Source organism: Leptodactylus fuscus, chromosome 7 (genome assembly GCF_031893055.1).
Source record: "Leptodactylus fuscus isolate aLepFus1 chromosome 7, aLepFus1.hap2, whole genome shotgun sequence".
Lineage (NCBI taxonomy): Eukaryota > Metazoa > Chordata > Amphibia > Anura > Leptodactylidae > Leptodactylus > Leptodactylus fuscus.
In genome coordinates, this window is record NC_134271.1 from 125,334,199 (window position 1) to 125,358,607 (window position 24,409).

Consider the following 24,409-nt stretch of genomic DNA (forward strand, 5'->3'; position numbering starts at 1 on the left):
TGAGCTGCTATATATATACGGTGTTGTGAGAAACTTTACATAGTGACTTTGGGACAGAAGTATTTGAAGTTAACCCTTTCCCGCCGATGGCATTTTTTGATTTTCGTTTTTGACTCCCCTCCTTCTAAACCCCATAACTTTTTTATTTCTCCGCTCCCAGAGCCATATGAGGTCTTAATTTTTCCTGGGACAAATTTTTCTTCATAATGCCACCATTATTTATTCTATATAATGTACTGGGAAGCAGGGAAAAAATTCAAAATGGGGTGGATTTGAAGAAAAAATGCATTTCTGCGACTTTCTTACGGGTTTTGGTTTTACGGCGTTCACTGTGCAACCAAAATGACATGTCCCCTGTATTCTGTGTTTCGTTACGATTCCGGGGATACCAAATTTATATGGTTTTATTTACATTTTGACCCCTTAAAAAAAATCCAAAACTGTGTTAAAAAATTATTTTTTGAAAACTCGCCATATTCCGACAGCCGTAACTTTTTTATACGTCCGTGTACGGGGATGTATAGGGCGTCTTTTTTTGCGGGAACGGGTGTACTTTGTAGTTCTACCATTTTTGGGAAATGTTATTGCTTTGATCACTTTTTATTCAAATTTTTAGCAGAATCAAAACAGTGAAAAAATGGCAGTTTGGCACTTTTGACCATTTTTCCCGCTACGGCGTTTACCGAACAGGAAAAATATTTGTATAACTTTGTAGAGCGGGCGATTTAGGACGCGCAGATACCTAACATGTATGTATTTCACAGTTTTTAACTACTTTTATATGTGTTCTAGGGAAAGGGGGGTGATTTGAATTGTTAATCCTTTTTATTGATGTTTTTAATATTTTTTTTACTTTAAAAAAATTTTTTTTTTTTGCATTTATTAGACCACCTAGGGGTATTGACATGGGTGGGTGGTGTCGCGGATTGTCAGAGCGATGGGGGCAAACATGGCTGCTCCGGAGCGTTAAAGAGCGCCTCCTGGAGTATCGTTAAGGTGAGGGGCAAAGTGGTAAAGTATATGTATATGAGATTGTGTGGGGTTAGGGGCGAGGCTGCAGAGGGCAATATGAATTTTGTGGCTTGCTATGGTCCAAAGTGTGTGAGATTGCAGAGATGGTGGTGCGAGTTTGGGTTTTGTGGGGGTCCTGGCACAAACGTATGTGCACTATTGTGACGAAAAGTAGCCTATTGTTTAATCGAGTGTAATAACTATGTTTGTGGAAAATTTCAGCCAAATCGGTGGAGCAGTTTTTGCGTGATTGACCGCCAAACATCCGAACATCCAAAGGGTCCTGGGAAAAACGTATGTGAGCTATTGTGACGAAAAGTAGCCTATTGCGCCATCGAGTGTAGGGACTATGTTTGTGGAAAATTTCAGCCAAATCGGGGTCCAAAGTGTGTGAGATTGCAGATATAGTGGTGTGAGTTTGGTTTTTGTGGGGGTCCTGGGAAAAACGTATGTGCGCTATTGTGACAAAAAGTAGCCTATTGTTTAATCGGGTGTATTAACTATGTTTGTGGAAAATTTCAGCCAAATCGGTGGAGCGGTTTTTCCGTGATTGAGGAACAAACATCCGAACATGCAAACATCCAAACACACAAACCCACAAACTCACAAACTTTCACATTTATAATATTAATAGGATAGGATGGGGTTCACTATGGGACTTTATACAGCATGGAGGGGCCACTATGGGACATTACACTGTATGAGGCCCACTATGAGACATTATACTGCCTGCAAGGGCCACTATGGGGCATTATACTTATTCTATTGACATTTTTAAGGGATCACTACTTTGGGGGTACTCGGTTGGGACATTTTCTCACCAGGGGAGAAAATTATTTGGATTTGGAGGTCACGGGGTTACAAGTGGAGTGCACAGCTATGCTTCTGCCATAGACATCTTCAGTGGATGCAAAACGCTGAATACAGTAAGACATAGCAGATTTTGGTAACGTTTTCTAATGTGAAATTATTTATTGGTTGTCTGGTCTGGGTCCTGCTGTAAATTGTTTTGTAAACTGGGGTCTGTAGTAATTTTAGGGTGCTTAAGTTGGGGTCTATACTGTTTATAGGGTCTTTTTAGGGGATTTGTATTTTCCTGGCGTTCTGGATCTGTATTTTGTGGGTCTGGTGTCTGTATTTTTATGCAATCAAGAGAACTGAACTTATTTTCCAGGTGTTTTATTGGGGGTCTGGTCCTGGTTTTGGATCTGCATGTATTTAGAGGTTTCTGTTATTGTATTTGTTAGGGTATCTGTATTAGGCGTTCTGGTCTGGGATCTGAACTTTTGTGGGCTGGTGTCATTTTTACAGGTTTAAGGTCCATACTTACTTAGGGAGGATTTTTTTAGTGACTCTGATCTTGGTTCCCTCTAATTTTAGGGGATTGCTATTCATTTTCGGTTTTGTATGCGTTTAGGGGATCTGTATTCATTTTTGTGTGTGATGACGTGGTCATATGTATTATTTGTGATTCTGAAGGGTGTCAAATGTACTATTTGTGATTCTAAAAGGGGCCATGTATACTATTTGTGAATTTGAAGGGGTCATATATAATATAAGTTATTGAAGGTTGTCATATGTACTACAAGTGACTGAAGGGGGCTATATTTACTAGTTGTGATTCTGAATAAGGCCATGTATACTATTTGTGATTTTGAAGGGGTCATATGTACTACAAGTTGTCGAAGGGCGTTATATGTACGATTTGACATTCTGAAAGGGGTTATATGTACTATTTGTGGTTCTGAAGGCGGTTGTATGTACCACAAGTGACTCTGAAGGGCGTCATATATACAATTTGTGATTTTGAAGGGGATCATATGTACTAGTTGTGATTCTGAAGGGTGTCATATGAACTATTTGTGATTCTAAAAGGGTTCATAAGTATTACAAGTGACTCTGAAGGGCGTCATATGTACAATTTGACATTCTGAAGAGGGTTTTAGGTACTATTTGTGGTTCTGAAGGCGGTCATATGTACTATAAGTGACTCTGAAGGGCGTCATATGTACGATGTGTGATTCTGAAGGGCGTCATATGTACGATGTGTGATTCTGAAGGGCGTCATATATATGATATGTGATTCTGAAGGGCGTCATATGTACGATGTGTGATTCTGAAGGGCGTCATATGTACGATATGTGATTCTCAAGGGCGTCATATGTACGATATGTGATTCTGAAAGGTGTTATATATACGATATGTGATTTTGAAGGACGTCATATGTACGATATGTGATTTTGAAGGGCGTCATATATACGCTATGTGATTCTGAAGGTTGTCATATGTACGATGTGTGATTCTGAAGGTTGTCATATGTACGGTGTGTGATTCTGAAGGGTGTCATATGTACGATGTGTGATTCTGAAGGTTGTCATATGTACGATGTGTGATTCTGAAGGTTGTCATATGTAGGATGTGTGACTGAAACACCATATGTCAGAGACACGTTCATAATTTTGCATGACATGATGCGGACAAAGCTTTCTGTCCCCTCTGTGAGAAGTTGTGAGGTGCAGGCAGTAATAAGCATGGTGATAATCCCTGTCACTACTCCTGGGTATAATCTTTACATGTGTGCTAGGAGGGGGGAGCACAACAGGTGTCTGACACAAGTCACAGAGAATGTACACACTATATACACTATATACACTATATACAGTACAGGAGGACGGCTGGTGTGACTATGAGCAGATATTAGGGATAGGTGAAGGGGAGACAGGAGAGAGGGAAAGGTAGAGAAGAGAAGGAGGGGAGAGGAGGAGAGGGGGGAGGGCAGTGTGATGGAGCGCACTGATGGAGGGATGCAGCCGCGGTAGCTAGAGCCGCTGTCACCCCTCGGGGAGGAGGAGGCTGAGGGTCGGGGCTGTGTGTGTGTGTGAGAGCGGACGATGACGGCTTCCCCCACACCGGGCGCGGAATGACCATACGGACATCACGGGGCCGCTGCCCGGAACATGGCGCCCACCAAGCCCGGCTTTCAGCAGGACCCTTCCCGCAGAGAACGGTAAGAGAGGCCGCGGATGGGGCAGGCCCGAGTGTCTGCGGATAGCGGTGTACGTGCAGCTGTGTGGAGATGACACCCATGACATGGAGCAGGGGCAGACACAGCGCCCCCGGGGGGGATGCGGCACATGTGTCACACAACTGCAGCCATGTACTGGGCGAGTGCAAGCCCTGACAACAAGGACTGTACTGGTCCCAGGACAGAGCCCGCACAGTCCTGAGGATAAGGTATAGCCTGAGTTTCCATTGGTTCTGCTAATCATGTGATTGACAACCTGACAAGTTGTCAGCCATCGTCACCCTGTCATATAGGCGATTGCATCGGCGCCACTGATCAGATATCGGTATCATCACGTATACGGAAATTTACGGTTTGTCATATTGACCCCAGCTCCAGTATCTTGTCTTTCTCCGTACATTCAGGAACTTTTCTGACCAAGGTTGTTAAAGTTTTACCCCCAATGTAGCAGAGGTGACGGTCACCGCGTCTAAGCGCTAGTTCACATTGCTTGCGGTGACATGCTTTCCGCAGGGCTGTTTTCGGCAGAATGTACAGAAGCCCCATCTGGAGGGATGAGACAAATTTTTGTAAAACATCTGCTTCTAAAATGAAGTATCACTAGCAGCGATCTGTATACAGGTCCTATATGAGGTTGAGCGATCAGGATCAGGAAAGATCGGATCACGGTCGGCAATTGAGCAAATTTCATGATTGGGATCGGCTGGAAAATGATTGAAAATCAGATTTTAAAAACGATCCTGAAATCTCAACCCCAGTCCTATATAGTATATACAGTATATAGGTGCGTTATGCTTTTAATGCTTGGTTCACATGGAGTTTTTGGCTAAATCCCCCCCAGAAATATTCCTGCTGAGGGCAGTGAGATTTCCTGCTCCCATTCACTTCAATGGGAGGTTTGGGTGGAATCTGACTGAAGATCAAGGGGGACGCTTGCGAAAAATGAAACTGACGTGAATAAGAGGGGGCATTTTTGCATTGCAGAAGTTGAGCCTAATAAGCCGGTGGTGTTGGTTACAGGCTGTGGTCTGGGTTATTAAGCGGTGGTCTGTCCTTATCCGGGCTAGCGTTACTCAGAGGACATGTAAAAAAAAAATTTCCATCAGTCTTCAAGGGCTGGGGGCTCTGCTGACCACTAGGACAAGGCTTCTGTTCGGACATATTATGAGGAGGGGTCTGAATGTAGCAGTGGTGGGGCATGCCCATTGTCGCCACATTCAAAGACCAATGTAGAGGGCCGAGCACTGTCCCCATAGTCATTGACAATGTGCCCACTTGCCCACCACCTCATTCAGACTTATCCTCACTGCAGTCGAGGAACAGGGGCCCAGGGCCCTCCTAGTTGACAGTGGAACCCCGTTGGTCCTGAGTCACCCATTTGAATGGGGCAGTGGTTGACCTTGCTCTATGAGACTACCGGTGTAGCCTTCAGAAGACGTGGGACCTCTTTTCTCGTGAATAATAGATGCCCCAGCTATCCCACCCCCTCCTATGGAGACGTGATGAGTTTTGATCTTGGGATAAAAGGAATGTATGGTCAGAAAAATGTTATTTGTCATGGTTCTGTTTTCTCCTGTGTTTTTCGTTTTCCATGTACCTGACTCTATGTTATATCTTAAAATATTGCTGTATTCACATTGGCCATGGGCGCTCACCAGACCGAGACTATCTGCATGGAGAGATCACTTACATCTCATCATCATTAACAGGATTACAATGACAGATAGCACCTCTATATACGGTAGATAGCCCAGGATCCATCACAATAGATCACCCATCACGGGTACAGCTCACTTCCTCCCCCTTCCCCGCACATTGCCCTCTGCACAGGTCCCATCGTATGCCCTCGGCACACTCTCAAAGGCGTTGTTTTCTTACACTCATGTGTTTACTGTAAGGGTGCTGAATTTGATGTGGAATCCGCTTCAGATTCAGCGCTGAAAAAAAACCTCCCATTGACTTCAATGGGTTCCTTAAAAGGAACAGATGTCTGCACTGTTGTCCGAAACCTTTATAAATGGTGCCTAGTAGGACTACACACTAGATATGAAGACGTATGTTTAAGTTATTTTATAGATACTCACATACATAGTGTGATCATTATCCATATAAATGGATGCCCGCTGTTTGGATACATCTACTGTTGTTTAGATACCTCTACCCTGTGGGAACCTTCTCTTGGGCCAGAGCCAGGGTAGCTGCAGACTGTGACTCTCATTATGGTGGATTTGGTTTGACCAAAGCCATCAGGTTGGGTAGTCTGGAAGCTCAAGGTAAAGAAGTGTTCTAGAAGATTTGACCCTGAATTTGGTGATGGCACATGTAAGTGCACCTTTAAGGGTACACAACTCTTTTGGCCCAGCTGGGACACATAACAAGGAACTTTTATATGTCCGATCAGATGTCCATCATGACACAGTGCACATCCCAATTTTTTTCATTTATGTGTTCACTTTGTCCTTTACATACCACAGGATCTCCTCCAGGTCTAATGGGGTTTGCGTGGCGATCATGTTCCGCAACTTCCTTACAATCCTAGTTCCTCCTTCCTGCCTAGTGACTGCAGGACCTTCTGGTTCAGAGGGTTGGCGAGGGCTTGTGGTAGACTGAATCCTTGTGCACTTTTTTGCTAGCGCTTGGGTGGAGAAAGCTTTCAATTACTTGTGTTACATTCACACCAGCGTCTTGACGTCTGTTCTTCTGCTTCGTCACACGACCATAAGGGTCCCATTCACGCGGAGTAAAATGGTGTGGAATTTCAGGGCTGAAAAAAATGCCTCCCATTGACTTCAATGGGTTCTTTTGGAACCCAATGAAGTCAATTGGAGGTTCTTTTTCAGTGCTGAAATTCCACACCAAATTCCTCACCATTTTCCTCCATGTGAATGGAAAACCGGTCTGTCTAATGACATCCAACAACAGATCGCGAGGAACCCCGTTGAGGTCCGTCTGGTGTCCAATACTTTTTTAAGGAAATCGTGGGACGGTAAAGTTGCACTTGCAGAATTTTTTGGACTGAGATGTCTGTTAGACTCTGGAAACTTGGGTGGGGTATGAACGTAGTTTTAGGGATACAATGCAGCAACTATAACCGTCGTCTCACCATGCACTGTTGCGGTTATCTGGCGTTTTTCGGTAGAAGTGCGGTTCCCTCCTAGCTTATGAGCACTGCCTGCGGCGAAGGCTGAGCGTCTTTCATCACACTTGTGCCGTGTCTTTCATTATAGATTGGCTCAATAACTTGTTGTCTGGAGACACTTGAGGGTGTCAGAAACTTTGTAAATGGAGATGAATGTTTCCTGTTGCACGAATGGTGACGTTTCAGCGCTACCTGCGAGCAGATCAGTATTCAGAGGCTTCATCCATAAAACAGAATTGGGAAGAGCTCCCTCTTAGTAAACAGTGTCTACAGATGAATCCTATAACCACGTCCTGAATTTTTCTTATTGGAAACGACAGTCTCTGATCCCAGGTCTTCCCCGGCATATTTCCATTTCAGTTTTTTATTGCATTTGCCACTGCCAGCTCTGTGGGATGATTCCTTATGTGTATCCGACACTCATCGTGTATTATTTATAGGGTTATAATGAACATCGTCTTCACTATGGCTCTAGATTATAAGCCCTATATTTTCTGTAAACTGCTCTTTCTGCCACACAATTATAGCGCCATGCTAATAAACATAAATATGTATTATGTATATAGTATTGCCTATAGATGTCAGAGGAGACATAGTGCTGGTAGCTACCCAGTCCTAGCTTAGGCCCCTGCTACATCCATGGATTTCCTTCAGAAATAGGAGCAGATCCCATTAGAAGAAAGTGGGAATTTTACATTCTTACTTGAAGATATATGATGTTGTGTTGCCTCTTGGCCTCTGAATAGTCATGTTGATTTATTTATTTTTTTTGCGTGCTTGTGGAACTACAAGTTCAGAGCTCAGTGGATGTCCTAAGTAAAGCATGTTCTCTTCCGTGTTTCCTCAGTAAGATAGTTTTTTTCTTACATCTCAATATCTACTGTAAAGCAAACTGCTGCAGTTACAGCAACTGATTCAGAAGATGGCTTCCCTTCATAATCATACAAAGTAAATCTACATTCACATTTACACCGTTGTCTACGTTTGAGACTCTTAGGGTAAGTTCACACAGGGTTTTTTGGATCGGATTCTGGTCCAAAAAACGGGTAGCCGCGACTGAATGCTGGTGCACTTCGCCGACATCCAGTCGCACACTCTGCTCCGGATTAGGCCCAATGAATGGGACTAATCGGGAGTAGGGAGTGTCTTCAGGCCGTTGCGAGGCAAAACACTTCTTGTTCTGGCTCCCGGAAAAAACACCTGACCGGCTTCCATTGATTTCAATGGGAACCGTCTTTTTGGTCACGATTTTGAGGCGAATACGGCCTCAAAATCCTGACCAAAAATCTCTGTGTGAACTTACCCTTAGGGTGCATTCAGATGGAAGAAAATGGTGAGGAATTTGGTGTAGCATTTCACGCTTGAAAAAAAAAGCCTCCCATTGACTTCAATGGGTTCCTTTGAAGTTCCACCCCAAATTCCTCACCATTTTCCTCCGTGTGAATGGACCCATAGTGTCCACCTGAAAATCGGCAGAGTGAAATAGGGAAAATTGGACTCTGTGTGTTACCAACAGACCAGAATACTAGAAATGTGACACTAATGTGAACCAAGTGGAAGTAGAATGAAAAATATAATATAAAAATAAATGAAATCCCGTCAATATTTGGTGGGACCGCCCTTTGCCTTCCGTCAATTCTTTTCGGTACACTTGTAAACAATTTTTGAAGGAACTCGGCAGGGAGCTAGCACAGATCTCCTATGGATATAGGCTTACTCCAATGCTTCTGTTATGTAAATGTATAGAGAATTATGGTCTGCTTATCTCTGATGATTTCAGCATTGATTTTTGTATTTTCTGACTTCCTTGCTTGTGAAGCTGCAAGTTCAGAGCTCAGTGAGCGCTCCTTGTAAAGCATGTTATCACTCCCTTCTTTCCAGTATATCTGTATCTTTTTCCCTTTAGTTCCACTAGCACATCTGTGAAATATTTTTTTATTTCTAATGAGTGACACCCATCTCGGTGTAGTAAATATACTGCAATTACTATACATATAATCTGTTATTATTTTTATATGACTATTGATGTCAATTGAATAAAACAAGAATGAATTTCTTCATACAGATATCTTATGTGGTTCCAAAGGCAATGTCATGCATGCAGTACCTGTACCAACCCAAGGGGGCAGTAAAACCTACCTGCATTATGAGCTCATACCCTCTTTACGAGAGGTTTATTAGCATCATTCGAGAAGATTGGAGCATTTTTCATTTACGACACTTTAGCTTTGAAGGTCATGAGCACAAATATCTTCCTTATATAATTTAGAAAGCAGAAAATGTCTTTCGGTCTTGTAAACATCGTGTTCGTAGATGGTGCGGCAGTGCGGTACGCCCCGGATAACTATCAGCAATTAACACTGGCCATGTAGTGCGAGCGTCTAATGGGTTGCCATGTGCTGGCGAGTCTACGCTTTAGGAATTTCATAGGAAGTGTCCCGCACGGAGGCTTCGGTAATAGCAGGACCATGTCCATGGCAACTAGTGATCAGCTTATAGCAGTCTGCTGCATTTACACCCATGGAGCAACAGGTGATTGGTTGCTCTGGGTTATAACATGGGTCCTGGTCTACCATTTTTATAGACTCCTTATATTCTGCAAATGGTTTAACAAAGGGACCTCACTAATGAAACTTTAATGATGACTTTCTAATAGATACTAGCATAGGCGTATTGAAGGATGACCATAGCACAGTATGGCTGGCACATAATGGGGCAGTCCCTTGGAGTATCCAAACTGCATAGGTGGGTATGACTTTTGACTTATATCACCTCCACCAAGATGAGCATCATTTATCAGGAGCTGCTCCACTGACTGATTTTTTCTGTAACCCCCACCCTTCCTGAGCAATTGCATTAGTTTTGGTGCCTGACATACTATTTAGTCTCTGTACTGTCAGGTGGGTGGGCTCAAGCAGGAGCAGACAAGGGGTGTAATTCTGAGCTCTGACACTGGCTGCCTCTGATTGGAGCTCTGAATCACCCCGGTGGGTATGAAGGGTGGCATATTCCCATCTCGGCAATGTTTGGCCCAGATGAAAATATCTCCCTAAGGGTCCATTCACACGGAGTAACGCGAGGCGTTTTTTGTGCTTATTTTGTGCTCATTTTTACGGCCGTAAAAAGACGTTTCTATTGAATTCTATAGTAAAACACGCCTGTATTTTTACGTCCGTAATTTTACGTCCGTAAAATAATGGACGTAAAATTACGGATGTAAAAATCCAGGCGTATTTTACTATAGAACTCAATGGAAACGTCTTTTTACAGCCGTAAAAATAAGCACAAAATAAGCACAAAAATGCTTCGCGTTCGTGTGAATGGACCCTTAAGACCTCAGACTCTGAAACATATCCAGAATCTAGATTTGTCTTCTGATTTCATCAAGACCCCAGACCTCTAAAAAAAAATTTTGAACCCAGAATTAACTCCTGAAATGAATGGAAATCTCAGATCAAGTTCTTGAAATTAATTTGGATCCTTGAAATGAATGAGACTCAACTCATAAAATTTATTCATACCAAAGCCTGATCAGACCTCACATCAGATTCCTGAATGACCTTGTATGCTGGGCCCTGGCAATAGTTCACTCTAGATGGCAGATCTACCGTCATAAATGCAATAGATCAGGGGTAGGGAACCTTCGGCCCTCCAGCTGCTGTGACACTACAACTCCCAACATGCTCCAGTCACTTCCATGGGAGTTCCAAGAACAGCAGAGCCAGTATGCATGCTGGGAGTTGTAGTCTTGCAACAGCTGGAGAGCCGTACGTTCCCTACCCCTGTATTAGAGGATACACTGCCGTCTTCAAAAGGACATATGATGGCTGTCTACCATGGTGTATATATCTGGTGTCCTGGTCCACTGCTCACCAGTTAAAGGGGCTCTCCATGTCCGTTTTTCCTTGACTTTGTAGACCAGTTATGCTCTTGGTTCCTAGGTTTTGGTGGTCTTGTGTACAGTACAAACCAAGTTTTCAGTACAGATGTGTTTTTTGAGTGAATACCCAGAACTGTGTGAAAACCCACAAGGGACATTTTCAACAGTTTTTAGTAGCCAAATGGTGATCTGGTTTGGCAAAATGGTTATTTTTAGAGACTGTGTATTGTAAAAGATGGAAAGTGGAACCAACCCTAGTTAGTAGGATCCAACTTCAAGCCTAGTAACACTAGTAACAATAATAGGGGTGAAATGGTGGCCCAAATGAATGGGCGTAGTCGGGAGGGAGTGGATTCACCTCGCGACATCCACCTGAAGAATGAGCATCTCGCTTCTTTTTTTTTGGAAGCCGGAACAAACGGTTCTCGGAAAAAAGAACTGACCGGCTCCCATTGATTTCAATGGGTACCGTTTATTTGGTCAGGATTTTGAGGCGCATTCCGCCTCAAAATCCTGACCAAAATACCCAGTGTGAACCCAGCCTTACATATAAGGCTAGGTTCACATCTGCATTCGGGTTTCCGTTCGGGGTCTCCCCATAGACATGGGGTCCTCATGGTTTCCACTCGGTTTCTACCAGAAAAGGGCAGAGAGGAATCCTTAAGATGGAATTTTTCAAGTGGAGAGGGGAACGGATCTCAGCGTTAGATGGTCGGCTAATCCCACCAAAATTGTCCGCTACTGTTTGTAATGAAAGTTTGCAAAACTTTTTTTTACACCTGAATCTAAAATGCTTTACAAATCATCAAAACTTGAAGCTAAATTTTCCTGAATCAATCTCATGTGAATATTATGTGAGTCGTTCTTTACAGAATGGAATAGGAGTTTTTTGTAACTTGTCTATGTACATATATATATATATATATATATATATATATATATATATATATAGTTACATTTGTGCATCAATATTCTTGCTCACTAAATTGAACACCATAGGGCCCCTTCACACGGCGTAAGCGCGGTACTCATTTAGACACGTATACAGGTGTCCGAGCACGGTGCTTCAAAACAGAGCCCATTGATTTCAATGGGAAGCGCGCGTATATCGGCATATACATGCACTTCTGTGTATACGTGTCTAAATGAGCGGCGCGCTTATGCCGTGTGAAGGAGCCCATATAATTTTTCTGTTATTAAGAGCTTAATAAATGTCCACATATTATAATGTGTTTGTACTGTATATGTATTAGAATGTGTTGTTATACTTCTTCTTACTACATTATAAGGACACCTGTCTGATTCGTTCCTCATAGGGACACCCTATATAAGACCATATAATAAGACCATTACATAGGTGTATTTAGGAGCAGTTTGTAACTATAGTTGTCACTTGACTTGTCTTAAACATATGAATAAATATCCATCTGTCGTATAATGAATATGTGTTACATGCATACACACGAACACACACACACACATATATATATATATATATATATATATATATATATATATATATATATATATATATATATATATCTCAAGACTGAGTCACAAGTAAATACGTCCATACATATTTATATCGGGATAGAAATCTTTAAGATGGAATTAATTTCCTGGGAAAGCTTCTCGTCCCCGCGCCACAGCGCTCTCTTTATCACCTGTCGCCATTTGGTGTCGGCAGAAAGTAAATCAAAGTGTTGCAATTTGTTATTCTGCTGCACTTGAGGAGCTGAAGCTAAATAACACACGGCCTGAAATTCTGATTGAAGTTGTAGGAGGGGGATCTTTTAATTTAATGCCCTTTAATCGCGCTGCCTGCTCGGCTTCTGGCATTTGAAAGGTTGTAGCTAAGGAGAGATTTTATTTAACCCCTTCCCGACTAAATGTGGTACACTGCTGGATGGTCCCGACAACCAACAGGTATTATTGGTTTATTAGTTCATTTTTTGCTAGTTAGTTTACAGCTGATATCAGGGGGCCGTAATACAAACACGTTTTAGACCTGCTATGGGCACCACGATACCTGGACCTCTTGGGGGACCTTAGGATTCTGTGGTGATGCTTTTAGATGCAAACTAAGGAAGTGGTTGGCCATGGAGTAGACCTTTTTGCCCTATCCATAGGAAAGGTCGTCAACGACAGTTCGGTGGGGGTTCAATACCCTCAGTTGACGTGCCATCCTCTTGTCGTGTTCATCGGTCATATCCTATTAAATGAATGGGATTGGCCTCGTGTACCAAGTATAGCTAAATCCCTCATGCCGGACCTCAGTGTGATATCTATGAGCCTAAGGGTATCATATCAATTTCATAGTCCAGCAAAACCCTAAGGCTGAGTTCACACGGGGTATTTTGTTCAGGATTTTGAGGCCATATCCGCCTCAAAATCCTGACGAAAAAGACGGCGCAATTCTTTTTTTTTCTGGGAGCCGTTTGTTCCCGCTCGCAGAAAAAAGAACAGACATGCTCATTCTTTAGGCAGAGTCGCTTCGCAACATCAACCTGAAGACACTGCCTCCTCCCGACTAGGTCCATTCATTGGGACTAATCCGGAGCGGAGTAAGCGACTGTATGCCGATGCACTGCACCGACATCCAGTCGCAGCTACCCGTATTTTGGACCAGAACCTGAGGCGGCCTCCTCAGGTTCCGGACCGAAAAACCCCGTGTGAACCCGGCCTTAAGGTTTATTGTAGTCCATAGACTTCAGTATGCGAGTTCACATTTAGAGTTAGTTTATCAGTCAGAAAATATTTCGACCTTGGTAGCTACTCACTGGATAGACTGGGGAAAAAGCAGATTTACCTGAGGAACTTGAAACCAACCAAAAATGTTCTTGCTTCTGGCAAGGAAATGTGGTATTACATGGTGGCTATTCAGATGAATGGACGCTCATGGCACAGAGAATAGGGTCCCAGGTGGAGGACCACTCTTCATGGTGTCACCATGCTCTGATAGGACATATAGATAGTAGAGATGAGCGAACACTGTTCGGATCAGCCGATCCGAACAGCACGCTCCCATAGAAATGAATGGAAGCACCTGGCACGCAGACTTTGCCGGTGGCCGGTCGCCGTGCCAGGTGCTTCCATTCATTTCTATGGGAGCGTGCTGTTCGGAACGGCTGATCCGAACAGTGTTCGCTCATCTCTAATAGATAGGGATCGTCTTCATGAGAAAATCCCTATACGGTGAATTCTTGCTATTTATTATGAAGCAAAAAAGCTGCTTTGACCAAAGTATCTCAATTTCTTTAACTGCTCAGTAAGCTTTAGATGTGTGTTATGCCAATATTTGAACATTTTCTTTGTAGCTTTAGAAAAAAAAATTGGGGTACGGTATAGATCTATTAACAGGAAGGGCATATCCACCTAAAATTAAACAAAAGCCCAAACCAAGAGTAAGACCTCACTATCTTAGGAACACTATTTCTTTAATTCCTGTGTAATTTAAAAAAATAACAAAAAGATATACAGAAATATACGTTTAAAAAAATTTCTGGGGCAACACGGGGGCTCAGTGGTTAGTACTGCAACCTTGCAGCGCTGGAGTCCTGAGTTCAAATCTCACCACGAGATCATCAAGGAGTTTGTATGTTCTCCCTGTGCTTGTGTGGATTTCCTCCCATTCTACAAAGACATACAGATAGGAAAAATGTACATTGTGATCCCCATCGATATTTCAAAAAATAAATAAATTTACATTATTAATTTAACAGATTTTCGTTTTAATCCAGACTTGGGAGTCTGCACATTTCCGGTGACTACGACTACAGATAAAGCTCACTCCGACTTCTCAGCCATCACCGAAACCTATAGATGTGACCTACTCCAGTCTCAGGACATCCTATAGATAAAATCCATACCCCAAGAAGTAAAAGCAGACCTTTATGTACATAGGTAGATCCTTACATGTGTTTATATGTAAATATACCCAGTGCTCTTTAAATCTAAATTTCTTGTTACGTATCAGCAGGTCTTGTTTGACTTTGTAGAATAATTTTCTCGCTCCTCGCATATAATTTGCGCTCTGAGAAAGCAAAACTTCATGCATTTTGCATTTTCTCAGAATGATTATATGTTTAATTGTTGCGTGTGAAATCCGCTCGCAGAAAGGCCCCTTTGTTACAGAGCTGGAATTAGCATCTCCCCACTCATTCATCTGCTATGTCCTTTCATTCAGAAAAAAAAAAAGCGAAAAAGCTGTGTATTCAGACAGTTCAGATTCACTTTGTAAAGGAAAAGTGCTTTTTTTTTTTTTTTGTTTAACTTTTATTTACAGAAGCCCTGTGCAATGTGTTAAAGGCCCCTCCGACTGCAAATTTTATTATAGTCTTATAGATATCCTCCAGGAAAGATCTGCCGCTCTGTTTAACCTTTCTCTCTATGCAGCTGCCTCGTACAGTCAGGGATATCTTTATAAAAATTTTACTGGTATTGTGTCCTTGGTGTTTTGTGTAGCAATGTTTGTTAGAAAAATCAGAAAAAAAAAAAGAACAAAAAAAAACCCCCTTGAATACTGATCGGAGATAATGTGGATTTGAGACGTAATGTAATCAGTCATCCCAAAAGCTTAAAACATCAAACAGAGAAGTAATATCCCTTATAAACCGTTCTAGATGGGGAACGGCGGACATCTTGCCTCGTGAAGAGTGCTCATTCTACTAACAGCTATTCCTTCTGACTTCCTTCCCCCATCCCCCTTGGTTTGGCCGAGTGTGTATGTTCTCTCACTAAGGAAAGGGAGATAAGTTATTGCACAGTGTTGTGATGGAAAACAGCTAGAGGCTTCACGCCTGATGATGTGCAATATTATCGAATAATGTACTGACTGTTTAAATGTGGAGTTATGTGCTCCCTTCCTCTGTACTCCTCTGATGCACACAGTGTTCCCTGTATGCTCCTGTTGCGCTAGCAGTTCAGGTCTATGGAGATTGAGCCTTTAATAGATTTGCATTGTGGGTTTGCGCTCTTGTACACACAGGTAACACTGTGTGAACCGGAAGAGCAGAGAAAAGATTAGTGCTCCGGAGGGAGCACATAATCTCACAATAGAGCTGCAAGGAAGTTACAATGATGCAACCAGGCTCATTTTTAAATGAGGAGGAGGACTAAAATTGTTTTACTTGCTTAAGAAGACAATATCCAAGAGCAGCACAGTGGCTCAGTTGTTAGCACTGCACCCTTGCAGTGCTGGAGTCCTTGGTTCAAATCCCACCAGGAACGTCATCTGTAAGCCACTGCTAAACACTTGCAGAAGCTTATTGCCCTTCAGAACAATAGTATTTTGCATGTTGGAATATAATCTCATTGGTCTTTCCTAGAACATGTGCCATGCAGGGAGACTTGTGACACCATATTACACATTGCATGGTTGGCCAGTTTGGCGAAGATTCGGCTAATGCCCATCTAATGTGTGTGGCCACCTTTAGGAAGTAGACATGTTGTGGACACACATTGGTTTATAAGAATGACCCTGTTAACCGATTGTGAGTGTCCCCTAAGCAAAGGTGCTTCGGACAACTGACTACGTCGGGAACTATAGGGTGGCTATAGGGTGGCTCCATTCTATAGGGTGGAACTATAGGTTGGCTCCATTCAAGTGAATGGAGCTGGCTGGAAATTTTTTAAGGGGCTGCAGTGTTTAATTGGAGCTTTGTCCCCTTTATTCTCAATACGCGTCAGGGTGCCAGTGGACAGACCCCCACCCATCATAAAGTGGTGACCTATGCTAGCGATACCTTTCATATTGTTTGGTTGTCCTCGGAGTGATGTCTGCCTGACAGATCTGTTGTGCGGGGTTTCCGGAGCTCCTCACACCAGAGCTCCTCAGACCTGGCCACAGTCACTGGGTTTCCGTTGATAAAGTCGTTAGGGAAAAAAAAAAAGGGGAAAAGAAAACGAACAAGGCTGTCAAAAGCTTCCCAACCTCCTCCTAGTTACTTCAGCGGTAATCGTTCCAGCTAACAGTTTATGCATAAATCCATAAAAATGAGCCAAACGGAGACGTGTGGAGCGCAGGATCAGGTCCTGCATTGGAAGATTTTGGCTTACACATACAGCTTATGTGTTGGCCTTCACTATTCAACATGCTGGAGTAGAAAAGACAACAGTGTATGACCATGTCAGCTCCTTGGTGCTTGGCATAGAAGTAGAAAGTATGAGTTCCTTTGGATTCCATTGTTTTCATCGAATATTATTTGATATATTTGGACGGGATTTTTTTTTTTTTTTTTTTCTTTTTTTAAATGTAGATTGTGAGCCCCACATAGAGCTCACAATGTACATTTTTCCCTATCAGTATGTCTTTTTTTGGAATATGGGATGGAAATCCATGCAAACACGGGGAGAACATACAAACTCCTTGCAGATGGCTTTTTGCCCATGGCGGGATTTGAACACCAGGACTCCAGCGCTGCAAGGCTGCAGTGCTAACCACTGAGCCACTGTGTGGCCCCTGGATGGGAAATTTTTGTGCAATAATTTAGTCATAATACTAATTATTTTTGACATATAAAATCCAAAAAGGAAACATAAATTATCTCTGTAGTATCTAGACGAATAAATGTAAATGGGAACTATATGACTGGAGAAGGCAATTCTTGCCATATTTTCTTAGGCTTGGTTTATAAAGGAGTTTTTAGGGATTTAGGCGCATTTATGATATTTTTAAGGGTAAATATAGTGTTGTCTGCAGCGCTATTCTTAGCATCCAAAACAACAACAAAAAAACCTTGACAGTCCCCTTTGAAGGCAGTATACCTATTTCACGAAGCTTTAAACAATTGCTCATGCCAATGAAACATATCAGACATCCTTAAAATTTTTCTTGCCCATTACTGGTCGTACATATAGGAGTCAGTTCACATGGAGGAATTTGCCGCGGATTTGGGAGTGGATTCTGCCCCAGAATCTGGATCAGATTCCTCCCGAAACCGCCTTCCATTGTTTTCAGTAGGAGGAAGAAAAAAGAAGCATCCCACTCGATCTTGCTGCGGATTCCGCCCATAAGATCAAGACGCCTTCCTGATTAGGTCTAATGAGGAGCGGGATGCCGCTACGGAATACTGATGCATTGCACCGGCAAAAAAGCCATCAGTGCATATTTACCAAAAGTTTCATTGGTAAATTGGGGTGTTCAACCCCTGTCCTAAGACTGAACCAAATCTTCTGGGACACCCTTAAACTGAGTTGTGGTTTTGTAAGCCTTCTCCTTTTACGACATGCCTTAAATTGCCAGGATTGTTTCTTAAAATTTTGGCAAATTCGGAACTATGTATGCATGCAGAAGACGGAAAGTTGTCAGACCGGGTCCGGCCGTGAGCGCCGGTGAGCGTTTTATGCTCTCCACCGCGAAACCGTTTTTTTTAAACCGGACACAGAGTACTGCATGTCCGACTCTGTGTCTGATTTAAAAAAAAAAACGGTTTTGCGGCGGAGAGCATAAAATGCTCACCGGTGCTCACGGCCGGACATCTTTCAAACCCATTCAAATGAATGAGTATGAAAGTGTCCTGCAGGTTTCCGTCTCCTGCTCAGTTTTGTGCAGGACCGGGCGCAGATTTGAACGAGCCCTTACTTGTCCTGCATTGATGACATCACATCCATCCATACGGCTGCTGCAGCCAATCACTGTCCAGGCCAGGCCAGAGATCGACTGCGGCATTCAATGGCATGTATGATGAAGTACAAAGAGGCCGTCAGGGACCACTGGGAGTAGCAGTCAAGCATTTAATAGGGGAATACAGATTTTTTTCTGCCATTTTTTTCTGGATTTTGACCAGAGATATTTTCATACATTACAAAAATTGCAGAGAGAGAAGTGAAGCGATTTTTTTTTTTTTTTTTTGCCTCAAAAGTCATTTCCGACATGGTGTATAAATGCTATAAAAGCCTGCCTTATTAAATTCCTATATCTATGTAATTAATTCTGATATATTCTTAACAATGTGAATGAGAAGTATTTACCAGACATTCTGCTCTAAAGCTTTGAATCCCAGATGAGACAGAAGGAAGAGGACATCTTAGAGATTAACGTTATCTTTTTTTTTCCCTCCTCCGTTTCAGCATCTCCTTTATTTTGCAGCATTTTTCAAGCAATGCATTTGAGACATCCTTTTATATGGAGAGATTAGTCCATTAGGCGGTGTACTTTAGCAGAGTTCTTGTGTAGTGTTCTGTCAGGTGGTTGGGAGAGCCTGTGAAGAGCTGATGTAGGGGCACTAATGCACAGGCCTTCGATCACAGTCCAACAGATATCAGAATCTAAAATGATAATGAAAGAGTAAGAGACATGCAGCGTATAGCGTCAGGAAGAAACGCCATGTATAGAAAGAAGAGCTACATGGAATAAGTGGAGTAATGTCATTATGGCCTTTTATTTACTTAGGACATCGTTGTATATTTTTACCGAATGGGATCCATCACCGATGAATCTACTTTATATGATGGCACATATAATATTCTCTGAGAGCGGACTCCAGAAGAGAGTCTTATTTGGAAAGCTCAAGTTATGCTTGCCTCCCCTAATTTGCACTACGTGGAGGATGGGGGTAGTTTTATAGGTTCACCTCCACCCCGCAATAATTAGGGTAGACATGACCCTAAGTAGAGATGAGCAAGTACTGTTCGGATCAGCCGATCCGAACAGCACGCTCGCATAGAAATGAATGGACGTAGCCGGCACGCGGGGGGTTAAGCGGCCGGCCGCCGTCAAAGCGGAAGTACCAGGTGCTTCCATTCATTTCTATGGAGCGTGCTGTTCGGATCGGCTGATCCCAACAGTACTCGCTCATCTCTATTCCTAAGAGTTGCTACCGATCAGTCGCAAAAATAATTTTTTGCATGTGTAGGAAAGACATAGACGGTTCCAGACACTTTACGTCCTTGAGAACAAAAAGATCATAAAAAACAAAAAACTTGAGAGTCTTCAGTACTTGATACCTTTTTTAATGGCTAACTAATAGTGATGACATATTGCAAGCCTTCGAGGCTCTCGGCCTCTTCCTCAGGTATAGATGAGGCCGAGAGCCTCGAAAGCTTGTAATCTGTCATCATTATTAGGGCTCATTCACATGGGGGGCGGTGGGGTGGATTTTGGCACCGAGAGTGACACAGGGAGCAGCCTGCCACGACCGTCGCAGTTGCGGCTTCCTCCTTCCAAATGAACGGGCCAACGCCGAAGGTTGCTGCCGCCAGGCGGAAGCTGTGACTCAGCGAGCCGTGGAATCTGCCTGAAGAAAGGGCAGCTCGCTTCTTTTTTCCGGTGCCGCTAGCAGAAAAAAGAACGCTAGTGGTCTCCATAGACCACCATTGTATGGAGGCGGATTTTGAGGTGAAATCCACTGTCAAAATCCGCCTCCTTGCCCCCCGTGTGAACTAGCCCTTAGTTAGCCATTAAAAAAGGTATCAACTACTGAAGACTCTCAAGTTTTTGACATTCCATATCCACTGGCTAACACGGTACAAAAACATACTTTTTCCTTAACAAAAAGATCAGGCATGTTGGAATCCAACAGCCCAATCCTTCTTTCTCATTATATCTTTAGTCGGGGAAAAGTCAAGACAAATTCGATTGGCTATTTTTGTCAAAATCAATGGATTTAGGCAACATTATTCTCATGTACGGCCAGTTTTAGTCACTAGCCGTTTCCCTCGATCTATCTGTAGTCGTTCAGATTCTTTTCGACAGAAAGCGGCTCTACTCTTTTTGGGGACGGGTTTGCAGCTGCAATGGCATCACTCATATTAAGTTAAAAAAGACAGTTCTTGGTACTGTAAAAAAGTTGGATGAATGACAGTACTTACGTGAATAAGACCACAGTCTCGTCTATAATTCACACTTGATCTTTGTGTTTGGGTGGACTTGGCAAGGTGCAGTAAGAAGGTTGATACTGTATCTCATCCTTTGGCACAGCCGTGTGTATTCTACTAGGATGAAGTTGGCATTTCTTCCTGAGCTCTGCTCGACAACAGAGACAGTATATTAAGACTCAGAAATCATTTTCTACCCGTATTCTGTGAGAGTGAATATTTTTGGTGGGGTTTAGCAGCTTTTTACCTGTTTTGCAAAACGTTAAAGGGACTGGGGCTACTACAGTTCTCTCCAAGTACTGACAGCCGAAAAGACGTTCAATCGACAGATATTGGAATATGACCTCCTTAAACAACTCAACAATAACTGAGATGTATATTAAAAGGTTGGGCTAGGAATTGATTTATGGCCTGTCCTTAGACTATAAATGTGTTATTGGATCGGCTTGACTTCAGTAGTTCGGTAGTGGCACCTGGCCAGTGTATAGGGACTGGAGCAAACTGCTTCCGGCTCCATGTTATCCATAGTAGCTGACCCATGTATCCGATCAGTGCAGGTTCTGCTCCCCACCAGTCACATACATATGATCTGAGGATAGGCCATAAAACAAAATCCAGGCCATCCCCTTTGAGAGTTTATATACATACATGGCCCTATTTTAAATAGGATCAAGGCATAAAAAAATTGAAAAAAGAAGAATAACCTCTTCTTGTCACCCTACTGCTCCAGTTGGATGCTCTTTGTGTATTGGACATGAGAAAATAAAAACCAGTGGGATCCGAATTGGATTGATATGGACATTGATGAGTGTTACGCTGAGGCCCCACATTGCAGAAATGCAACTTTTTTTGTTGCAGATTTTGCTACGGTTTTTGAGCCAAAGCCAGGAGTGGATTGAGTAGAGGGTAGAAGTATAAGGGCTAGTTCACACGGGGGCAGGTGGGGTGGATTTTGGCACCGGGAGTGACGCGGGGAGCCGCGTCACTCTCGGGTCAAAACCCGCCTGCCACACCCGTCGCGGCTTCCCCTTCCGGAGTCGGCTCAAATGAATGGTCCGACATCGGAGGTTGCTGCCGCGGCTTCCGCCTGAAGAAAGGGCGGCTCGCTTGGAGACCACTAGCGGAAAAAAGAACGCTAGTGCTCTCCATAGACCACCATGGTATGGAGGCGGATTTTGAGGCGAAATCCACTGTCAAAATCCGCCTCCTTACCCCCGTGTGAACTAGCCCTAAGAGCTTCCTATACATTTTTCCTTCCTTTTGTAGCCATTCTTGGCTTTGGCTCAAAGAAACGCAGCAAAATCTGCAACAACGTGGAGCCTTAGCCTTAAGTATTCTTTTTTTCACTGTCTTATGCCCCCTCGTTCGGTGGTGCCTCGCCTTCTACATACTAGTCCCGACCCGTCAAGGAGCCAAACAAAAAAAAACTGCAGATAATATTTTTGTTCCTGCTCTTGGACAGGTCCGTAACCCTCTCACTATTAGATGATGTATTGGTGGTAGTGTTTTAGCTGGTAGAGGATGGGTTATTTTAAGTGTTATAGGACAGATTGTGGTTCAGGTGGTTTTGCTTTCGACGTCTTTGTTCTGAGTTTTTTCGAGAACAAAGTGTATACAATAAAAACCTAATCGGGGGCAGCAGTTTAATTTGCTGCAGATTATTTTCATTTCAGATTTCCCAGAAAATTACTTTTAAACTTGATTAACATTGAAATCTGTAAAGTGCGATATTTCTGTTATCCCGCTGATGTTCTCCAATATTAGGCTTGATACAGAGCATACATAATGTATAAGGAAGTAGCAGAATTTCATCTTGACTGTACGGCTCTGGTGAACATTTTTACATTATCTAGCCCCGGTTTATAGAATATAAGGGATATATACAGATAGGCTCTTCATTAGCTTTCCTTTTGGCTCCAGATATCCCTAGATGAGTGGTGGGAGATGACCAGCTTTGGGAAAAAAACTTTGGGGCTAATTCGATAAGATTTTTCAGGGGCCATAGATATCTGGTATCATTTATGCTAGAAAACTGGTGGAATAGTGATACATCTGAGGGGGCCAATGGCTGCACCCCATTTGACGAAAGTGGCATGCAGGCTTCAAAGCTTAAAGGGGTTGTCCAAGATTTGCAGATAATTCATACCAATGACTTATCCATAGAATAGATCATCAGTATCAGATGTTGTTGGTCCCTGGGGCAACACAGTGGCTCAGTGGTTAGCATTGCAGCACTGGAGTCCTGGGTTCGAATACCTGCCAGGAACAACATCTGCAAGGAGTTTGTATGTTCTCCCAGTGTTTGCATGGATTTCCTCCCATTCTACAAAGACATACTAATAGGGGGAAAAAATGGACATTGTGATCCCTATATGGGGCTCACAATCTACATAAAAAGTTGTTGTTGTGCCCCAGACAGATCAGCTGATTTGGAAGCCGTATATAAGATATACAGACGGAAACGGCCCTGATCCTATTCCGGTCAATGGAAGAAAAGGCTGCGCCGCTGCTGTGTACATAATAGACACTGTATACAGTGTACGGAGCTTTGTGCACTATAGTAGTAGTGCCTGCAGCCCCGCTCCCATTCATTTATATAAGGCTGCTTCTGGCCCTATAGCTTATACTGTATATGGCTTTAAGGGGCCGCATCAACTGATCAGTGCGGGGTCCAGGTGTCAGACCCCAACCGAACTGATACTGATGACTGTGGATAGGTTATCAGTGTCAAATATCTTCAGATCCTGGACAACTTCTATAATCCAGAATGTTTGCGCTAAAATTGTGATTTGCAGTAAAAATTGTGATTTTTTTTTTTTCATGGCTGGTATGCCATTTTTCTGGTTGACAACCCATGATAAATAAGCCCCTTTTTGTTACTCACAACTCATGACAGAGTAGCACGAAAAAGGACACCTCTGCATGTATGTATGGGTCATAAGTATAAGGCCCCATTCTCTCCCCTGTATTATTGGTATCCATATTGGTGCACGCTATTTCCACCGTACCTCCGTAAGCTTCTGATTTCATGCAAAGTCATATGGAGTTTTTTATTCTGTCGGATTCTTTACAAATCTGACAATAAATAAATCATGGCGTGCTCCATCGCATGTCATATTACAGAACTAGTCACCTCTAGAAGCAACGCTCCTAGGGGAGAATATCTTTTTCATGTGGAACCTGACGAAGCATGGTATGGCGGTATCTAGAGCCGTCGCCGAAGACAAACCTTTCTGCCAATGGATTATGCGAATGGCTGCTTATAAAATGGCCCTGAATTTACCTGTATGGAACGGTGGGATCAAATAGGTAGCGGAGATTTCTGTGATGGGAAAGGGTGTTTCCAATGACTGTCCAGACATGTATGTTCACCGTGTGGGCGAATGAGTGGCGACCAACAGAAAAAATAATCGTACAGGAAGAATACATTCACATTATTATCCCACCTCCCAACGTCAAAAGTTGAGTAGGGGTCTGACAGCCCTCATAGATATCAGATTGTTAGCAGTTCCGACCTGTCAGCAGATATGTAATACGT

The 24,409-nt window shown here is 43.0% G+C and overlaps 1 protein-coding gene across 4 annotated transcripts in view; it reads left to right on the forward strand.

Moving 5' to 3' along the window:
• NPAS3 (neuronal PAS domain protein 3) overlaps nucleotides 1-24,409 on the forward strand; it is a 344,072-nt gene that overhangs the window by 15,024 nt on the left and 304,639 nt on the right. For 2 of the 4 annotated variants that reach the window (XM_075282965.1, XM_075282967.1), the window contains exon 1: nucleotides 3,805-4,018. The exons of the other annotated variants lie outside the window; for them this stretch is intronic. In XM_075282965.1, coding sequence (XP_075139066.1) covers nucleotides 3,969-4,018 — 50 coding nt within the window. In that variant the 5' untranslated portion in view covers nucleotides 3,805-3,968. Of the gene's footprint in view, nucleotides 1-3,804; nucleotides 4,019-24,409 lie in introns of those variants that run through there. 4 annotated transcript variants of the gene reach the window in all.